At 41.7% G+C, this 15,667-nt stretch overlaps 2 protein-coding genes across 2 annotated transcripts; both read right to left on the bottom strand.

Annotated features, from left to right (window-relative positions):
* Positions 1–648: 648 nt before the first annotated feature.
* Positions 649–5,711, bottom strand: prdm13 (PR domain containing 13). The gene is given in 5 exon segments (XM_033981258.2): positions 649–2,081; positions 2,083–2,189; positions 3,786–3,906; positions 4,125–4,256; positions 5,474–5,711. Coding segments are annotated over 5 exon segments (1,899 nt in total). The 5' UTR covers positions 5,642–5,711; the 3' UTR covers positions 649–710.
* A 4,321-nt stretch (positions 5,712–10,032) lies between these two features.
* On the bottom strand, positions 10,033–14,757 carry zgc:172323 (uncharacterized protein LOC564165 homolog). The gene is made up of 11 exons (XM_055227619.1): positions 14,458–14,757; positions 14,039–14,198; positions 13,795–13,944; positions 13,280–13,399; positions 13,107–13,202; positions 12,887–13,021; positions 12,674–12,784; positions 12,481–12,591; positions 12,250–12,374; positions 12,052–12,172; positions 10,033–10,396 (listed from the first exon to the last, which is right to left on the bottom strand). Exons 1-11 carry the CDS (start codon positions 14,679–14,681, stop codon positions 10,388–10,390), a joined length of 1,362 nt encoding a protein of 453 aa, XP_055083594.1. The 5' UTR covers positions 14,682–14,757; the 3' UTR covers positions 10,033–10,387.
* Between the last annotated feature and the right edge of the window lie 910 nt (positions 14,758–15,667).

Here is a 15,667-nt window from a genome sequence, read left to right as displayed (position 1 = left end):
CCGTGGCAATGTGACATATAAACAAAGAAACACGTCTCCATTGAAATATGAGAAATAGCATACTTTACGTTTTACATAATTTCTCTAGAAATAATTCCCTCTTAAAAATAATAGAGTTTGTGGCTGTTGCTTTCAGAACAGCTCGCGCCTCAAAAGTGCAAGTTTTAAAGTTCAGAATAAATCAGAGGCATAGGAAAACAAATATGAAACAAGAAAGTATCTCATGGAGGGTGAAAAAATAAAATGCCCTTGCTGTTTTCTTAAGTGCAACTGGCAGTTTTAGATGAGAGAGGCCGCTTCTCTTTTCAGATTTATGCGTAAAATAATCGATTAAAGCGTGCAGTGCGCAATGTGTGGGAATGCATTCAGTTAAAACAACCTCTATAAAGTTCTTTAAACAAGTTAAAAGAGTCAAAACTAGACTTGATTGTTTTTACCGGTGATAATACTGTGGACAAGGCTTCAGTGAAGATACCCTAAAAATTTAGTGTCACTACAGTGTCCAAGATTCTGCATTTGGGCTGATATTGAACAAAACGTCTGGTGTTTGGAAGTCCCGAAATGTAGCTTATATTTTCTCATTTCTATTAAAACACTGTGAAGGTCAGGTGAGGCCTGTGCGTAAAACCTCTCACAAACTTAACAACATTATAATACATATTAATTGGGTGCATATGTACCATCGACACATATCAGTCTCGTATATGCTCTCAGTCCGTGTTTTTGCTCATCTCTTGGTCGCTCTGGTCGTCGGTAAAACACACATCCACGTCACTCTCATTGTCGCTCTTTTGCTCCGCGTCTTCGAACAGGCCTCCCGGTTTGTCATCCAACTTCTTCACGCTCTGACCCGGATGTCTGGATTTCACATGCCTCTCCAAATCTCGTCTCCTCACCAGCACTTTGCCACAGAAGTCGCACCTGTATGGCGTGTTGCCCTCTGCGTGGAGGCGGATATGTTTGTTCAGGTTACTTGGGTCTCCAAAGGGCCTGAAGCATACTTTGCACTTGAGCGGCTTGTAACCCGTGTGAGTCCTCATATGGATTTTCAGGCCATATTTTCTTGAGTATAGCTTGCCGCAGTACAAACATAAATGACCCTTTTTGGGTTTACCGGGTGCTGCGTTGCTCGTGTTGGCAGCTGGCATCGCGTCTAGCCTCGTTCTGTTCTTCTCCGCTGCAATTTCAGACAGCTGCTGAGTATGCATTGCGATCTCCCGGTCTATGTTGGTGATGGAACCTAAGTCTTGGCTCAGAGCGGGCGCGCCGAAGTATGGCATGTTCTCTGGATACTTGAGCAGGTTGCTGAAGTGGAACTTGAGCGGATAATAGGGCGAGCTGTACAGAAGCTCCCCGTTGTACACTGTAAATGGCATGAGAGGGATGTTGCAGTCTGCGCCCGGGTAGGATTTAACGCCATCAAACTGTGAGAAAGAAAACCTTTCAAAGTGCAGTCCGGGGGGCATTTGTGGGTATCTTGAGGGGGACAGGCCTGAGTGTATACGGCTCTCAACGTGCTTAAAAGCTGATGTTTCCTCCACATGTGGCAGCAAGGGGAAACCTCTGAGTGGATTTGGGACCATTGTAGCATTAGGGTCCATAAGTGACGGTGGGCATTTAGAAGGCTGACTTCCGCTGCCTCCGTTAAGGCCCTCTCCTGCATTACGGATTGGCTTTGTGCTTCCGATGAGTTTACCGAATCCGAGGCCGGTCATTTTGCCATTCACGTCCTCCCGCGCTGCGTCAGTGACTTTGGAGATGCCGGTTGGTTTAAACGCTGAGCGCACACCCGGATGGAACCCCATGTTGCTCAACACTGACGGCCCCAAACCGAGCAGATGCCCCGGTTGACTTCGGGCCGATGTCACACTCATGTCCAGAGCTCTATCCTGGTCTTCAGCGTTGGTTTTCTTTGCTTTTGCGACAAGGAAAGGCGAAGGAGCAAGCGCGCGTCTACTGGATTCTGGCACTGAGGTGGAGCCGTTATTGCGGGGGGATGTGGCCCTGTTGGGGATGTCTCCTGATTTAGGGGACCTGCTGAATGTCTCTGAGCCTCTGGCCTGTTGCTGTTGCTCGCTGTTTGAAGCCCCTCCCGTTGCTGAGAGCGCAGTGAAAATGCACGTGGGCCTTGAGTGAGTTGGGGTATTTGAAGATCCTCCAGCAATACCAGCAGATGTAACGCTCCTCACCTGTACAAAAGAAAGAGGGCTGTATTAATAAAACAATAACACTGAATACAATAACTGAGCGTAAAAGTTCCCTTATTCACGTTTTCATGTCATGACAATCCTCATTGCAATTTCACAATTGGAAGAAAAATCGAGTTGTGTTAAAATCTTAAAAAAGAGAAAGAAAACAAATAAAAGATACAATCAAAAAGAAAATGAAATCCATAGAGTGAACAGACGGTCCAACTATGAAGTTTTGTAAAGAGACCTATATTTGGACTCCTGGATTTTTAAGATCTCCTGCCAACATCGTGTGAGGTAACAGGGGTCTGCGTAATGACCCCCAGTGGATCATTCAGGAGTTAATATAGCTGTAAAGATTTGGTAATCCTTATACGGGGCCATTGTTTATGATTGTGCACCAAAAGAGCAAACGCCCAGCCCAATCTGGCGCTCCGCAATATTCACCACAGTTCTCTTTCCCCCTGGTCTGTCTGTGGAGATACTCTTCCCCGTGGAAGTGACAGCAGCTGTGGCTTGAAATCGCAAGTCTCCAGAAACAATGGCGGCGGCCCATCTGTTGACGCTTCATAATGGAAACGAGCGTATGTCCAAGAGCGCACATGATGTGTTGGGGTCGAAGAATCAGGGCAATATACACCCCACATAAAAGTTAGCATTCATTAGGCCACAATACCTTAACGCACCCACCTAATTTACCGTGAAGCCCTTGTTTTTGAATTTATTTGCCTTTGAATACGTGAATGAATATTAAGCGCACATGTGGCATTTGGACACCTCTCTCTGCTAAAAATGAATCCTCTTTAGAATCTCCGACTGTCAATAGCAATAAGCTTAATTATATTTCCTCATTTCCAAGTTTCCCTTTAGTTACTGTGCATAGCCTAACCTATATTCCATTACTTCAATGTTAGTTCATTTTATAGCAAATTTATTCACAAAACATATTGAAGAAATTAATTGAAAGGTTTAATCCTGTTTGTAATCGGATTAGTTTCTGATGAGCTGGTGTTTCACTAAAGTTAATCCATTTAAACTCGCCAAAACAATTAACCAGTTATAAGAACTGAATTAAAAAATCAATGGATTAAGACTCAAAACTCAAGAATAAACACTCCAGGAATCTTTCCTCATTTCAGATTTTATATTTAATCCTGCGTTTAGGCCCCTAGAAAATATGGAGGGCAGGCCTTTGTATCTAGACCTAGGGGTCCTAGATAAAAAGTTCATGAAAAATAGGAAAAGAAAAGAAAATAAGTTACCAAAAAAATAAGTCTACTAAACTAGTGTGTTTTAACTAAAATTGTCCAAATTTGAAACAAATAATTACAAAACCGATTTGATGCCAAGAATTGCATTCCCGTTAAATCTGTAAAAGAATCTCTTTTTAATTATTTCGCAGGTTTGAACAGATTGTACATGTGGTAAACGGCAACAAAATCAAAGTTTTTGCATGCGGCATTAAATTGATTTCCACCCAGACAAGATCTAACTGGAGAGAACCTTTATAGACCTGTTTGACAGAATTTTCAACATGTCGATTGCGCTGCGTTTCTCTTCAGGTGGTAAATATGTGATTGTGCATTTTTCTCTTACCTTTTTCGTCATGCGTTGGCGTAGCTGTAGTGGGGATGTCGTACCATTGTGCCAGTGCGTTGGAGTACCACACTGTGAGCTCCTCTCCTGTTGGGATGTCTCTCAACACGCGATAGAAAATCTGGAATATAAAATGATCGTCATAGTGTTAAATTAGGCCTATATTTATTCAAACTATACATGATGAGCATTTAGTGTCCACTGAAAATCAAACAATACCATAAAAAATAGAAAAAAAATGGTGCCTTCATGATTGCAAATCGTATTCATTAAGATGTATGTGATTATATAATAACTTGGAAGATGTAGATGTGTATTTTGTGGTGGACAAAAATTCACCTGGCCTCCAGGGAGCTCGGACACTGCTTCTAAGTTTTGTTCCTGGCTGTTCCTGGCAGCGCGAATGAACCCAATCCAGTCTGGCACGGGACAGCCCAACTCATCAACGAAGTCCCCACGAACCAAGCGGATCTACAAAGCCACAGACATTTGTCATTGTTACACATACACACTGGAGACATTCCATATTTGTAGATAGATTTGTTGAAGCCACTCATGATAGGTTAAAGTGAGATGTGGACCAAACAAAATGTCCACAATAGGCCTAATAAGTGTCAATTTTAATGTATTTTGTAACTGTATTTTAATGAGACGTGGTATCATTATTTACGGGCCTTTGCGTCTGTCCTCAGTATCTGGAGGTGTTGGCGACGCGCATAACCACATAATACGTCTTTATCCGCTCTGCTGATAATGTCCTCCGGAGACGAGCCTAATTGACTTGATATGGGAAATGAATTTGAGGAGTGTCAAAGCGTTTCTAAACTGTTCAAGGACATTAAAGATAGAAGCGTGACATTTGACACAGAGATTGCACCTGATGATCGGCCGAGCCCTGCGGCCACACATTTAGACGCATCAATCACGCGCAATGACAGGTGCAACAATAACAGGGCGCGGCCACGGACGCACTTAAAGACTGTTTACTGCTGTTTATTTACGCATTAGGTGAGTTAAAATTCATTAATAAACTTTCACTTTCTTAAAATGAAGTAGCCTATTCTAGTGTAATTTACTGATAATTCTGTTTGAATTCATGCTACATAAAGGCCTCATTTATTATTTAGAAATAATAAAAACACTCACCAGGTAGGCCTATACAATAAAATAAAATAAAATAAAATAGAATAAACGTTGTTATATTATTTTTAAAGTAATATTTCCATAAAACAGCCTAAGGCTGTGTGCGCGGATTCACAGGCATCTTTCCATGGCCAGATTACATTAACGTTTAACAGCTCATCAGGATAACTGAGTCCCATTAGGCCGGTGAAGTAAAGGCACCGCAGAGGCGCAGACTGACAAGACTGCCGCTAACGAGCTCAATTATCCCAACACGACAGGCCAAAGAAATGAACAGGATGAACCATGATTGAGTTTGACAGAGAGGTTTTAAAATCAAAACAGATCATTTGAAATATGTAGGCCGAGGCCTACACATTTTGTTTTTTTGCCAAACATTAAAGATTTGTCAGTCATTATATTTATTTTAAGTAAAACAATATTTAAGAAAAATAATCGATGAAGTCCTTATAATAAGAATAATAAATATAATACTACAATTTACATTAGGCTATTAAAGTTATTATTAGGGTAGGTTTATGTCATAAAGCTCTTTTGGCACTAACCTTCTTCTTGGGTCCCACTTCTTTGCGGTCTGACGTGTACTTTCCAAGTTTGAAGACTCCCGGTACCGGACCTATCCGTAGCCCAGCTGGGATAGTGCAGTCCGCGAACACACTGAGCGTGGAGGACGCCCTGCTGGCTTGCATGGCGTGGGATGAGATCAGAACCATGAAGCCTGCTGAAGACCGAGAGGGAGACTGCGGAGAGAAGGATGGAGATGAAGAGGAGGAAAAGGACTGGCTGATGTCCGCCCTCAGAGTGACGCGCTGCGTGGACCTCTTCGGCTTTTCTAGTGACGGTGCAAGTCAAAGGTACCCCCCACCACTCCACCACACCAAGCAGACCCCCACCCCTCCTTCCTGACTGTGATGTAGGTGCTCCACAGATGAGAAGCTGCAGCTTCTGCGCGTGGAAGTGCGCGTGAGTGTGAGAGAGTTGGGTGTCCCAGCAGCTGTGCGCGCGGGGCTCAAAACGGGCCCAGTCTTGTGGTCACATGGAGACTTTCCCTCACTCTGTCGCATAATGAATTGCCCAAAAACGGTCAAGAGACACAAAGGTCCCCGCGACCTTCCCATCCCCAAAATCCAATTTGTCAAGGGCAGAGAAAAGAGGGTGCAGAATCAAAGGTCCAGAGCAACCATTAATCCTCAGCATGTGGCTTTGTTCCGCAGACAGTTCCGATATTTGAACTGACAAATCCACTGTATAATTTCTCCATAAATCCTCACCCCTTTCCATTCTTCCTATTCAGCAAGCTTTTGGAAATCAGTGACTACTTTAAATCTACTTGGCCGGCTATTCTTGGGGGTTCATATACTTCAAAGCCTTTTCTTTTTCACCTCCTTTGTGTCTTTAGTTGGACAAAGGGAGCAGCAAAGTTTAGAGGACTTGTTAACTTCTATTGACTGTCGGCGTGTGCCGGGCTGGGACAGGCAGGACTAGGGCTGAACCACCAGCTACACGGAGCACACCACAAAAATGATATTTATATGTTCTCCTCTTTGTACGCAGCTCTGCCTTGCATTTCAAATGAACTAAGTAAGAATAAATGAATAAAGCTTATTTTTGGAATTTCGAATCAACACTGTAACACTTTTAATATACACATATATACATTATTATTATTATTATTATTATTATTATTATTATTATTATTATTAGTATTATTATTATTATTATTATTATTATTATTATTATTATTATTATTATTATTATTATTGAATTAGTTCATTATTGTTATTGATTAGTTGAGAGCGACATGATGACCTCTAACCTGTTCACAGTTTACCGGATTCATCATTTTCTCTTTTTAAAAAAACATTTTCCCACAGACATATATTGGTTTATTAATATTATCCTCCATTACTTTCTCCGCTTTGCAGTTTGAATCCCTGCCGCGATGTGCTCCTGCGCGTAAAGTGTCCGGGCGACACGCGAACAATCTCTTCAATAGCCGCAATGTTGGTGCCTGGCTGTAGGCTCGGGTTATTTATTAACTCCGCACTATTTGTGACTGGTTCCCATCCACTGGTGCTCTGCATAAAATCCAGCCTCTCTGCTCAAAAGAATTATTCCTGGTTTAAAGAATAGTGTTTTCCCCCTTTTGGTAAGTGAATCCGCGATCCAAAAGCTTCAGTGTCAAAGAGAATGCAGTGTGTGGAGCAAATGGGATGGAAAATTAAATGAAATTAAACGCTTCGACCATCGGTATTGTCCCCGTTCCCCTTTCTTCAGAAAATACATTAATTACATGGTCGGATCTTTATTCTTACGAAGTTCATCAACAACTGTCTGTAAGTTGATGCCTTTAATGAACTTAAAAAACGACCTGAAAATAATAAGCACTTCTTGGAGCTCAGGGTTTTATGACCCGCTTTGGCTGACTCCTGCCAGCCCTTTTTGGACTTTACTGTTTAAAGTCCGAGGCTCTGATTGAGCTGGTTGGCCATTAATGAGCCATGAATACAGAGGAACAACCTGTCTGCAAAGGAAAGCGGTAAATGCACGAAGCAATGCCCCACCAGGGATCTCCATTCAAGCACCACGGCCATACTTCAGGGGTGCCAAGGGTTCACCAGCTCCTCTCTGGATTGGTTTCAATACCCCACCATTGAGGACCCCTAAGAGCAAAGAAGAAAACACATTTTTTATGTCGACCCATAAATGTTGTTTGCCTCCATTCACCGCAACGCAATCATTGTCCCATTTAGCAAAAGGCCGGCGATGTGGCCTATTTCTCACACATTCCCACGTCTCAAAAATGAGTATATTTCTTCACCTTTCACATTTGTCTGGTCACACCTTTTAATGTAAAACAAAGCGTCTAAATGTCTTAGACTTATTAATATTCTGTTCGGATCTGCAGTAGAAAACTTTAATCGTTTATCTTTGCTGCTTTTTTCATTCTGCCCTTGTTGAAGTGACTTTGTGAGAAACATGGGGAAAGTTGAAAGCTGCGCCCAGGGCAGACCAGCTGCTTTCATGCGGGTGGGACATTAGCGACGCGTTTGAATAGTAATTATGCTTGTATGGGACTCCCACCAGATGACATGATTGGGATTTTAACCCAGACTAATATTCAAAATCGCATTAGAGAAGAGGCGAGTAAACGGCACCTGATTCAGCGCTGTTCATGCGTGCGTTCATTCGCCTTTTTACGCCTTGAAGTGGGCTGCACCGTTTCGGTATTCAAAGTCTCTGTAAAGTTCTCTCCCGCCGCATTTCCCTAACACATTGTCTCGCCTGAGGAGACTTGGATAAAAGCATGTTAAGTTGTGAGAATTGATATGTTTCGGTGTACCTTATAAATTCATACCTTTTCTGACTGGAGCGCCTCAAAAAGAAAGTATCACTCAGGCCGATTTTCTCTGCTGTCCAACGCATTTAGCAGGAGATCTATTTAATCTGTTCATTCCTAGGCAGATGTATTCAGCCCGGACTTTGTGTGAATAGAGCAGCGTGTCAGCCGACCCTAATTGGGATTTAGCCACCCAAAGCATGTGCACAAAGTGTCCGAGAATTGCAAGTTTCAAAGAGAGTTGAAACTTTTACCCTTCCATATGAATGTAAGACGCCTTTTCCCTCGCCTCAGAGAAGAGCAGCATGCAGCCTGCAGCATTGAGGTAGTGACCCAGTCGGCTTTAGGTCTCTTTTCTCAGAACAAAAGTGCAAGGAAAACAACTTAATGGCAAAGAGCAGGACGTAACCTTGACTTGCAATTTCTGTGCGTAAAAAGAAAGACGAATCCTATTATTCCTATTATTATTATTATATTAGGCTATAGCCTGTTTGAAATATGAGTGCTGTACAACAAACTGCAGGTCAACACCTGGGTCCAATTATTGATTTTAATCAATAATGCTGCAAACTGGTAGCTTGATAATAATAATAATAATAATAATAATAATAATAATAATAATAATAATAATAATAATAATAATAATAATAATAATTTGTTGAATCCTTCTGAACATAATATATTTAGGCGTGAGCGTGTTGGAGACCACCCTTCAGCGCAAGAGTAAAACCTATTAATTATATTGATGATCAGTCTGGTCCCATTTTATTTTTGACAATGACTTCAAACTGCCTTCACCTAATCAAAAATAAATGCATAGAAGGTGCATGCACATGAACACAACTGCGCGCGCTCAGACGCACGTAAATAATTCGCTGTAACAAAATGCAAACTAATGACATGCCCGTCTCCACCGTCCTCATTACAGGCTCTACTGCAGAACTGACAGTTCTAGGTTCAAGCTAATTGCGGACAAGACCGGGTTTGGGAGGCTGAGCTTGTGGAACGATATTAAAGATGAATTTTTTACAGTCTTATCATCTAACCTTAACTCAAGGTGACTATATGGTGCAATAACCTCGTTTTATATTATATTTTCAAGGGCATTTTAAAATTCTCTTTCATCTTTGATTATAATGGATTGATGGCAATGTTTTATTTTCTACACCTTTTTTAAATTTCCTATGTTCTTTTTGAGGATCATCAAGAATAAGATTGAGATCTTATACTTGATGATCTTTAAATGGAGTCATATGTATGTCTGCAAAATATCCTTTTAGGCTTTTTAAATTTAAATATATTTCAAAATAAATAATAAATAAAAATCAAAGATTCATACTAACTTGTGTTTTTTTGTAGTTATTTTTTTCTTCTTTTTTTTTAAATTTACAATGGACACTGAGCTTGTTTGGCATCAGTATCCTGATCCAATCCATTCCAATGAGAGGAGATAGGAGAAGGTGTGGATGTGGATGGAATGAGGACAGAAAGCGTCTGTGTGCTGTCACTTGGCTGCATACAAGTTTGACTGATGGTGAATGCTTTCACCCTCAAGACAGTGTCAGTCCAGTACCTTCTGGACCCTCAGGTAGCCCCAGCTTCATAACTTTAACTCATCTCTACCATCTTTTTATTCAAATTTTTTATTCAATCATGATATGTTATATTTTAAGTCAGGTGATACCATATACTGTTCATGCTAAAGTTTGATTCAGGAAATTATTAACTATTAATTATAAAAATATCAAAATAAATCAAACATAGTCAGATGCTGATAGCTTTATTGCAATGAGAGAACAAAAGGGGTGTGCTTTTAGACAGTCAAAAAGCTGAGGGTGCGTGATCCTTGCAGAGCTGTTACGAGTTAAAAGCCAGTGGTGACGGCAGCATTAAGTGGCGAACGATCATTTATGGCGCTCTTGTCAGGGCAGGGGTGGGGTGGGAGGTCAGTGTCCAGACATGAGCCTTGGGGAGTGTGGGAGCTGGATGGGGCACGGAGGTTTAAGGGTGAGCAGAGTTCAGAGGGGCTGCTGTTTCTTATTCATTATCAGAGTCGGCTGCACCGCTGATGGTGTAGGTCTGTTCCTGATGGTCCATCTCCAGCACTTCATTGGCATGTTTAACTGTTCTGTAATGTATTCAGAAAAAAGTGGTAAGCATTGGACACAACAATAAGTTGTACTATGAAAAAAGTTGTTTTAACTAAGCACAATTTAATTGTTAATGTGGTATGAAAAACTTATGGATCAAGAGAAAAATACATTTAAAAAAGTCAAATCACGCAAAAAGTGAAATCACTATTTAGTATTTAGAACAGAATAACATTATAGTGGCCATTGCAATATAGAACTAGTGACTTGGCAGGTCTATGACTTTTTAATATTCTGTTTATTTTCATGGATGGATAGATGAATGACATCTGATATCACACTGTAACATTTGAATTAGAAAACATTAGAACCCCCATGGTACCCTTTACCTAATAAGAACTGTCCTTCTCTCTGTCACCTCCACAGCCTGCTCGGCATAGGGCTCAATGCTGCTGCCAAATTGATCAGATCCAAAACCCACCCCAGAACCACTGCCCGCCTTTACTGCCGCTGCTAAACTTTTTGGTCCAAATCCAATATCACCACAACCCAGTCCACTGACCACACCCCCGTCACCACCAATGCCCTGTCCAGCTGCCTCTGCAGTCCCCATTGAACCTGAACCAGCTTTGCCATCTCTTGAGAAGCCACTGACACCTGTTCCTCCAACCTTACTGGCATCCAAGCTAAATCCTTCCCCATCTAATGAACCTGCATCTCCAAGAGAACCAGGTTGAGAACCAGTTAAACCTGTAGCCCTTACTCTAGAGGTAATTACAGTACTCTCAGAGCTAGTGCCAGGTCCTCCCATACTGGTATCTCCAAATGTACCCACCCCTAAAAGACCAACATTTACACTCTCAGAACTAGCTCTAGCATCAGTGCCTGCACCAACCACACCAGTGTATGCACTTCCTGGACCAATGCCTCTACTTTCAAGACTAGTTCTAAGACTGGTGTCCACTGCTCCACCTTCCAAACCTTCAATACTTGCCCCAGTGGCAGGGGTACCCATGTCTACCCCAGGTTGTAAACCACTTGAACCAGTTCCTCTACCTTCCAAGCCTGCCCCAATTGTGCCATGACCACTCTCCAGATTTTTATGGCCAGGTTTAAGACCACCTGTCCCGACTCCAGAAGCACCAGTGCCTACACCAGGGTATGCACCTTCTGGAACAATTCCACCACCTTCAGTGACAGCCCCAGTAGCACCTATATCTCTTCCGAGGTTAGACCCAGGCCCTCCAAGACTGGTCTCAATTTCAGATATTCTAAGACCAGTACCAACAAGACCAATACCACTACCTTCAGGCTTGGCGCTCACAGCTGTTTCTTCTGTATCTGCTCTTTCTATGCCCATTCCCAAACCACCAAGCCCAGCGGCCATGTCTCCAGGACCAACGTCACCCCTTTCCCGGGCACTGACTCTACCTGCTATGGCACTAGCGTCCGTTACACCAGCACCAACAAAACCTGAAGCTCCTGCCACTACACTACTTATACCCATAGCCCCTGCACTAACTCCGCCCACAACAGCACCCCTATCTCTAGCTCCTCCCCTACCAGATACACCCATATCAGCACCTGTGGCACCAGCTCTTGCTCCAGAATTGGCCCCTCCACCTATCCCTGTTCCACCACTATAGCCTCCACTGCTAACTCCAACCACTCCTCCTCCACCAGTTCCACCTACACCGCCTATGCCTCCTTCGCCGAAGTTCATCCCAGAACCAATGGCACTCATGCTACAGCTGGAAAGAGACAAAGTTTGCATCATGCCAGCCAGACGCAGATCCTCTCCCTCAATGAGTTTCCTGGAAAAAACAAAATATAGTTATTAATGCATTAGCTAACAAACAATCTCCATGCATATCTGATATCTGTTCTTTACCTGTAAGTTGTAATCTCAATCTCCAGAGACATTTTAATATTCAGGAGGTCCTGGTACTCGCGCAGGTGCAAGGCAATTTTCTCTTTGGTGGTTTTCAACTCAATCTGCAAACTCTCAATCCGGGCCTAAGCGTTGACAGTAAATTGGATGTGTTGTAACTATATTTTATTTTAGATGATTTGTATTTATTTAGGTATGAATCAAGAGTAAAGATAATTATATAGTATATACCTGCAGTTCTTCTAACTCCTTCTTGTACTTTTCTTGCATCTCACGTATTTTGGCTTCAAGAGCTTCATTCATGGTTTTGAGTGCTTCCAGGTCACGTTCTTTATTTTGAATCTTTAAATAATAATTTTATTGAGGGTCAGTACATAGGAATAAATATTAATCCTAGCATTAGGTTTAGGTGCGGTGTACCCACATCCTTTTTGGCATTCCCTATCCCCTCTCTATAACTTCGAACATGATCCACATGGCGGGACGTCTTTTTGGTGATATCCTCAAACTTGTTTTTATACCAAGAATCCATCTCCTAGAAAAAAAAAAAAAATGTTTTCAGCAATTTTTTTTCATTTTTTCATTGTGTTTTATTAATTGTCCTCTTTCTCATTATAAAGAATAACATGATTTTTACCTCCAGATTTTTAGCTGCAATATCGTCGTACTGTTTTTGAATTTGTTTGAGGGCCCCGGTCAAATCAGGAAGAGAAAACGCACTTGCAGCTGACACATGAGCAGCATAAATTTGCTTCATCAGCTCATCAATTTCCTGTAAACACAAAAATCCATTATAATTGTGTACATTGTAATTGCATTTGTATATAGATGTTTTGTGCTTAAATACAATTATTCACCTGTTGATGAACACGTTTTAGGAACTCAATTTCCACTTCCAACTGCTCAAGTCGCTTCTCTAATGCAATACGAGAGGAGGTGGCTTGATCAACATCCTACAAAAAAGAACTTGTTGTATCTGTGGAATATATTTTTTTACTTCAAAAAGTCAAAATATTTTTTGACTACTTACTGGACGGAAGGCCTCAATTTCAGCCTCAGCTTTTCTCCTTAAGTCAATAGCTTCCTCGTATTTGAGTTTCATTGCTGCCAGTTGCGCTGCTGTGGAATCCTTGGCTGCAAAAGCAATGTCCTAGACACCAGAGTCCAGAGGCAAAATGAATCCTAATTGATTTGGAGGTGCGTGCTCAAGGGTGTGAGGAAAATGTAGAACATACATCTTTCTTGTGTCTGTGCGAATGTGTGAGTGTCTAAGAGGCACAACCATGTCCCCTCAAGTGTGCATAAAGATGCTTGTACTCTGTGACACTTTAACAAATCTTTTTATTTGCCTGCCAGAAATAAGAGCAGTCTACCAGGTAAACAACCTTGAAAACACCAAGTTGACGTCTAGTATTCTTCCTGGACATTTCTTGTAAAAGTCAGTGAGGTAGAATTTTGCCTGAAACTAAAGGTTCTGCCTCAAAAACATCTTTGCATTTTAAACACGGAGAACTATTATGCATGAGTGGTTTGAACACATTTTACCCTCTGAGCTTTCATTTGGTCAGCAATCCTTTTCAGCTCCCTCAGTTGTTCTTCATACAACTGTCGCAGACCAGATGGCTTCACAAAACGATTTTGATAGGCTTCTATCTCCGCTTCCAGTAGTTTATTTTGCTGCTCCAGAGATCGCACCTACATATGAAGCAGTAAGAACAGGTTTTGGTGTGAGATATTGCAACAAATTAGGCTAAAAGTCATTAACCAAGGTTAAGACGATTTTATTCACCTTATCTATATAGACAGCCAGTCGATCATTCAGCACAATCATCTCCTGCCTTTCACTGGTGCGGGTGTTTTTGAACTCCTGGTTTTCAACTGCAGCTGCATCCAGATCCATCGGAGGCTCTCCAGTTGGCCCCACACAGACAAGGGCTCCACCACCCACCCTGCAAAAGTCACAGTATGAAAATTATTTTAATATAGCAATATTTTTTTCTTGCGTACATTATGGGGCATAACAATATTATATTCTAAAGGCCTTCTGTTACACAGTGTTTTCATAATGACCCATATACATTTCTTTCATTTTATTTGTTTATTTAAAAAGGAATCATGCTCAAATCCATAAAAGAAACAAGCTACTTTCCATCTGCAATTCATTCCTTTCTCTCACTGTGGTGACTATGGTGAAGTGAAGAGTCTTACCCTGCTCCAGTTAAGCGAGACCTGCGGGCAGCTGACATGGTCCGTCCCGCTGACTCCCTGAGCACAACTCCAGGTCCGGCTCTACCCGCGTATCCCGTAGCAGAACCAGCACGACCCTCTCTCCGGACGGGGGAAGGACTGGACACCCGTACCTGGTAAGATGAGCTCATCGCCTCCTCAAAATGGCGACGGTAGGATGAAATTCTCTCTGGGCTGCGGCTCATGATGGCTACCCACAGGGAACAGATGTGCTTTCCAAAACAAAACACTTAACAGCTACTGCACCTTGTTCGCAGTGCTTGATTTTTAGGACAGTGACTGGTTTTATACCCCCATTTACAGCCGAGCCCACCCTGCATACAGGAGGGTGCTGCTCATGGAACTGTCAGCTGTGGAATCTCGAACCCTTGCACCAATCCAAAGTTGACCTGCTGCTCCCATCTGTCAACAGTTTGTGAATAAAGGAATGGGATAGATATAGCATCACTTGACACTGTGTTCAAGAAATGAACAAAATAGAAAATGATGTGTGTTGTAAAGGTATCACAGGGTTGTCCCAAATGAAGCTGGGCACTTTGTGGGGCACTGCAGCACTGAATAACTAGCTAAAACAGGTGTTAGGTCTTCACTGTTGCTGGTTTAAAAAAAAAAAAATCACTGAGCTTCTCTCAATAAGATGAGTAGCATCTGCATAGCACTGTTTAAGAATTTGCTGTAAGTGCTGGGCTTTAGGGAGTGAGGATTAAAATCACAGTAATTTTAGGGTTAAACCAACTGGATTTACATTGGAACAGGCAACCTAAACAGAACTTAAAACACCCAATGAAAACAACAGCTTTGCCAAATATGTCTATTGTATTTGCAATTAAGAGTATCTGCATTATATTGTTATATAAAAGCAGTATTTTAACAAGTTTACCTTGTATCTGGGAACACAGACATTTGTGGAAATTGAAATAAAAATCCTACATACAAAACAAGCTAAATGGGATCCATCTTTTGTTGCTGTTCCAACGTCTTAGGAATATAAAGGATTGTATATTTTTTTATTTAATCCTATCAATGTGCAGCTGTGTTTTTTGTTCTTTTTTCAAGCATTGCTTTCTTGTCAATGTCCATGACATTTCCCAGTGTTGTTGATTTTCTAACCCGTTGCCTATTCTTTCCATTGACCTCAGACTTTGCAGCAGTCTGGCATGTTTGGAAAGAG

Source organism: Periophthalmus magnuspinnatus, chromosome 16, assembly GCF_009829125.3.
Source record: "Periophthalmus magnuspinnatus isolate fPerMag1 chromosome 16, fPerMag1.2.pri, whole genome shotgun sequence".
NCBI classification, from domain to species: Eukaryota; Metazoa; Chordata; class Actinopteri; order Gobiiformes; family Gobiidae; genus Periophthalmus; species Periophthalmus magnuspinnatus.
The sequence above is the reverse complement of the archived record's forward strand: the minus strand, read 5'-3'. Positions and strand labels throughout refer to the sequence as shown.

Bases quoted from the DNA above. Each gene is read 5' to 3' on its own strand.
- zgc:172323 (XM_055227619.1), bottom strand. From the start codon at position 14,681: ATGAGCCGCAGCCCAGAGAGAATTTCATCCTACCGTCGCCATTTTGAG. The intron at 13,400-13,794 runs GTAAAATGTGTT...TCTGGTGTCTAG, and splicing joins ACCAAATGAAAGCTCAGAGG to GACATTGCTTTTGCAGCCAA. The intron at 13,203-13,279 runs GTAAGTAGTCAA...TCTTTTTTGTAG, and splicing joins AAATTGAGGCCTTCCGTCCA to GATGTTGATCAAGCCACCTC.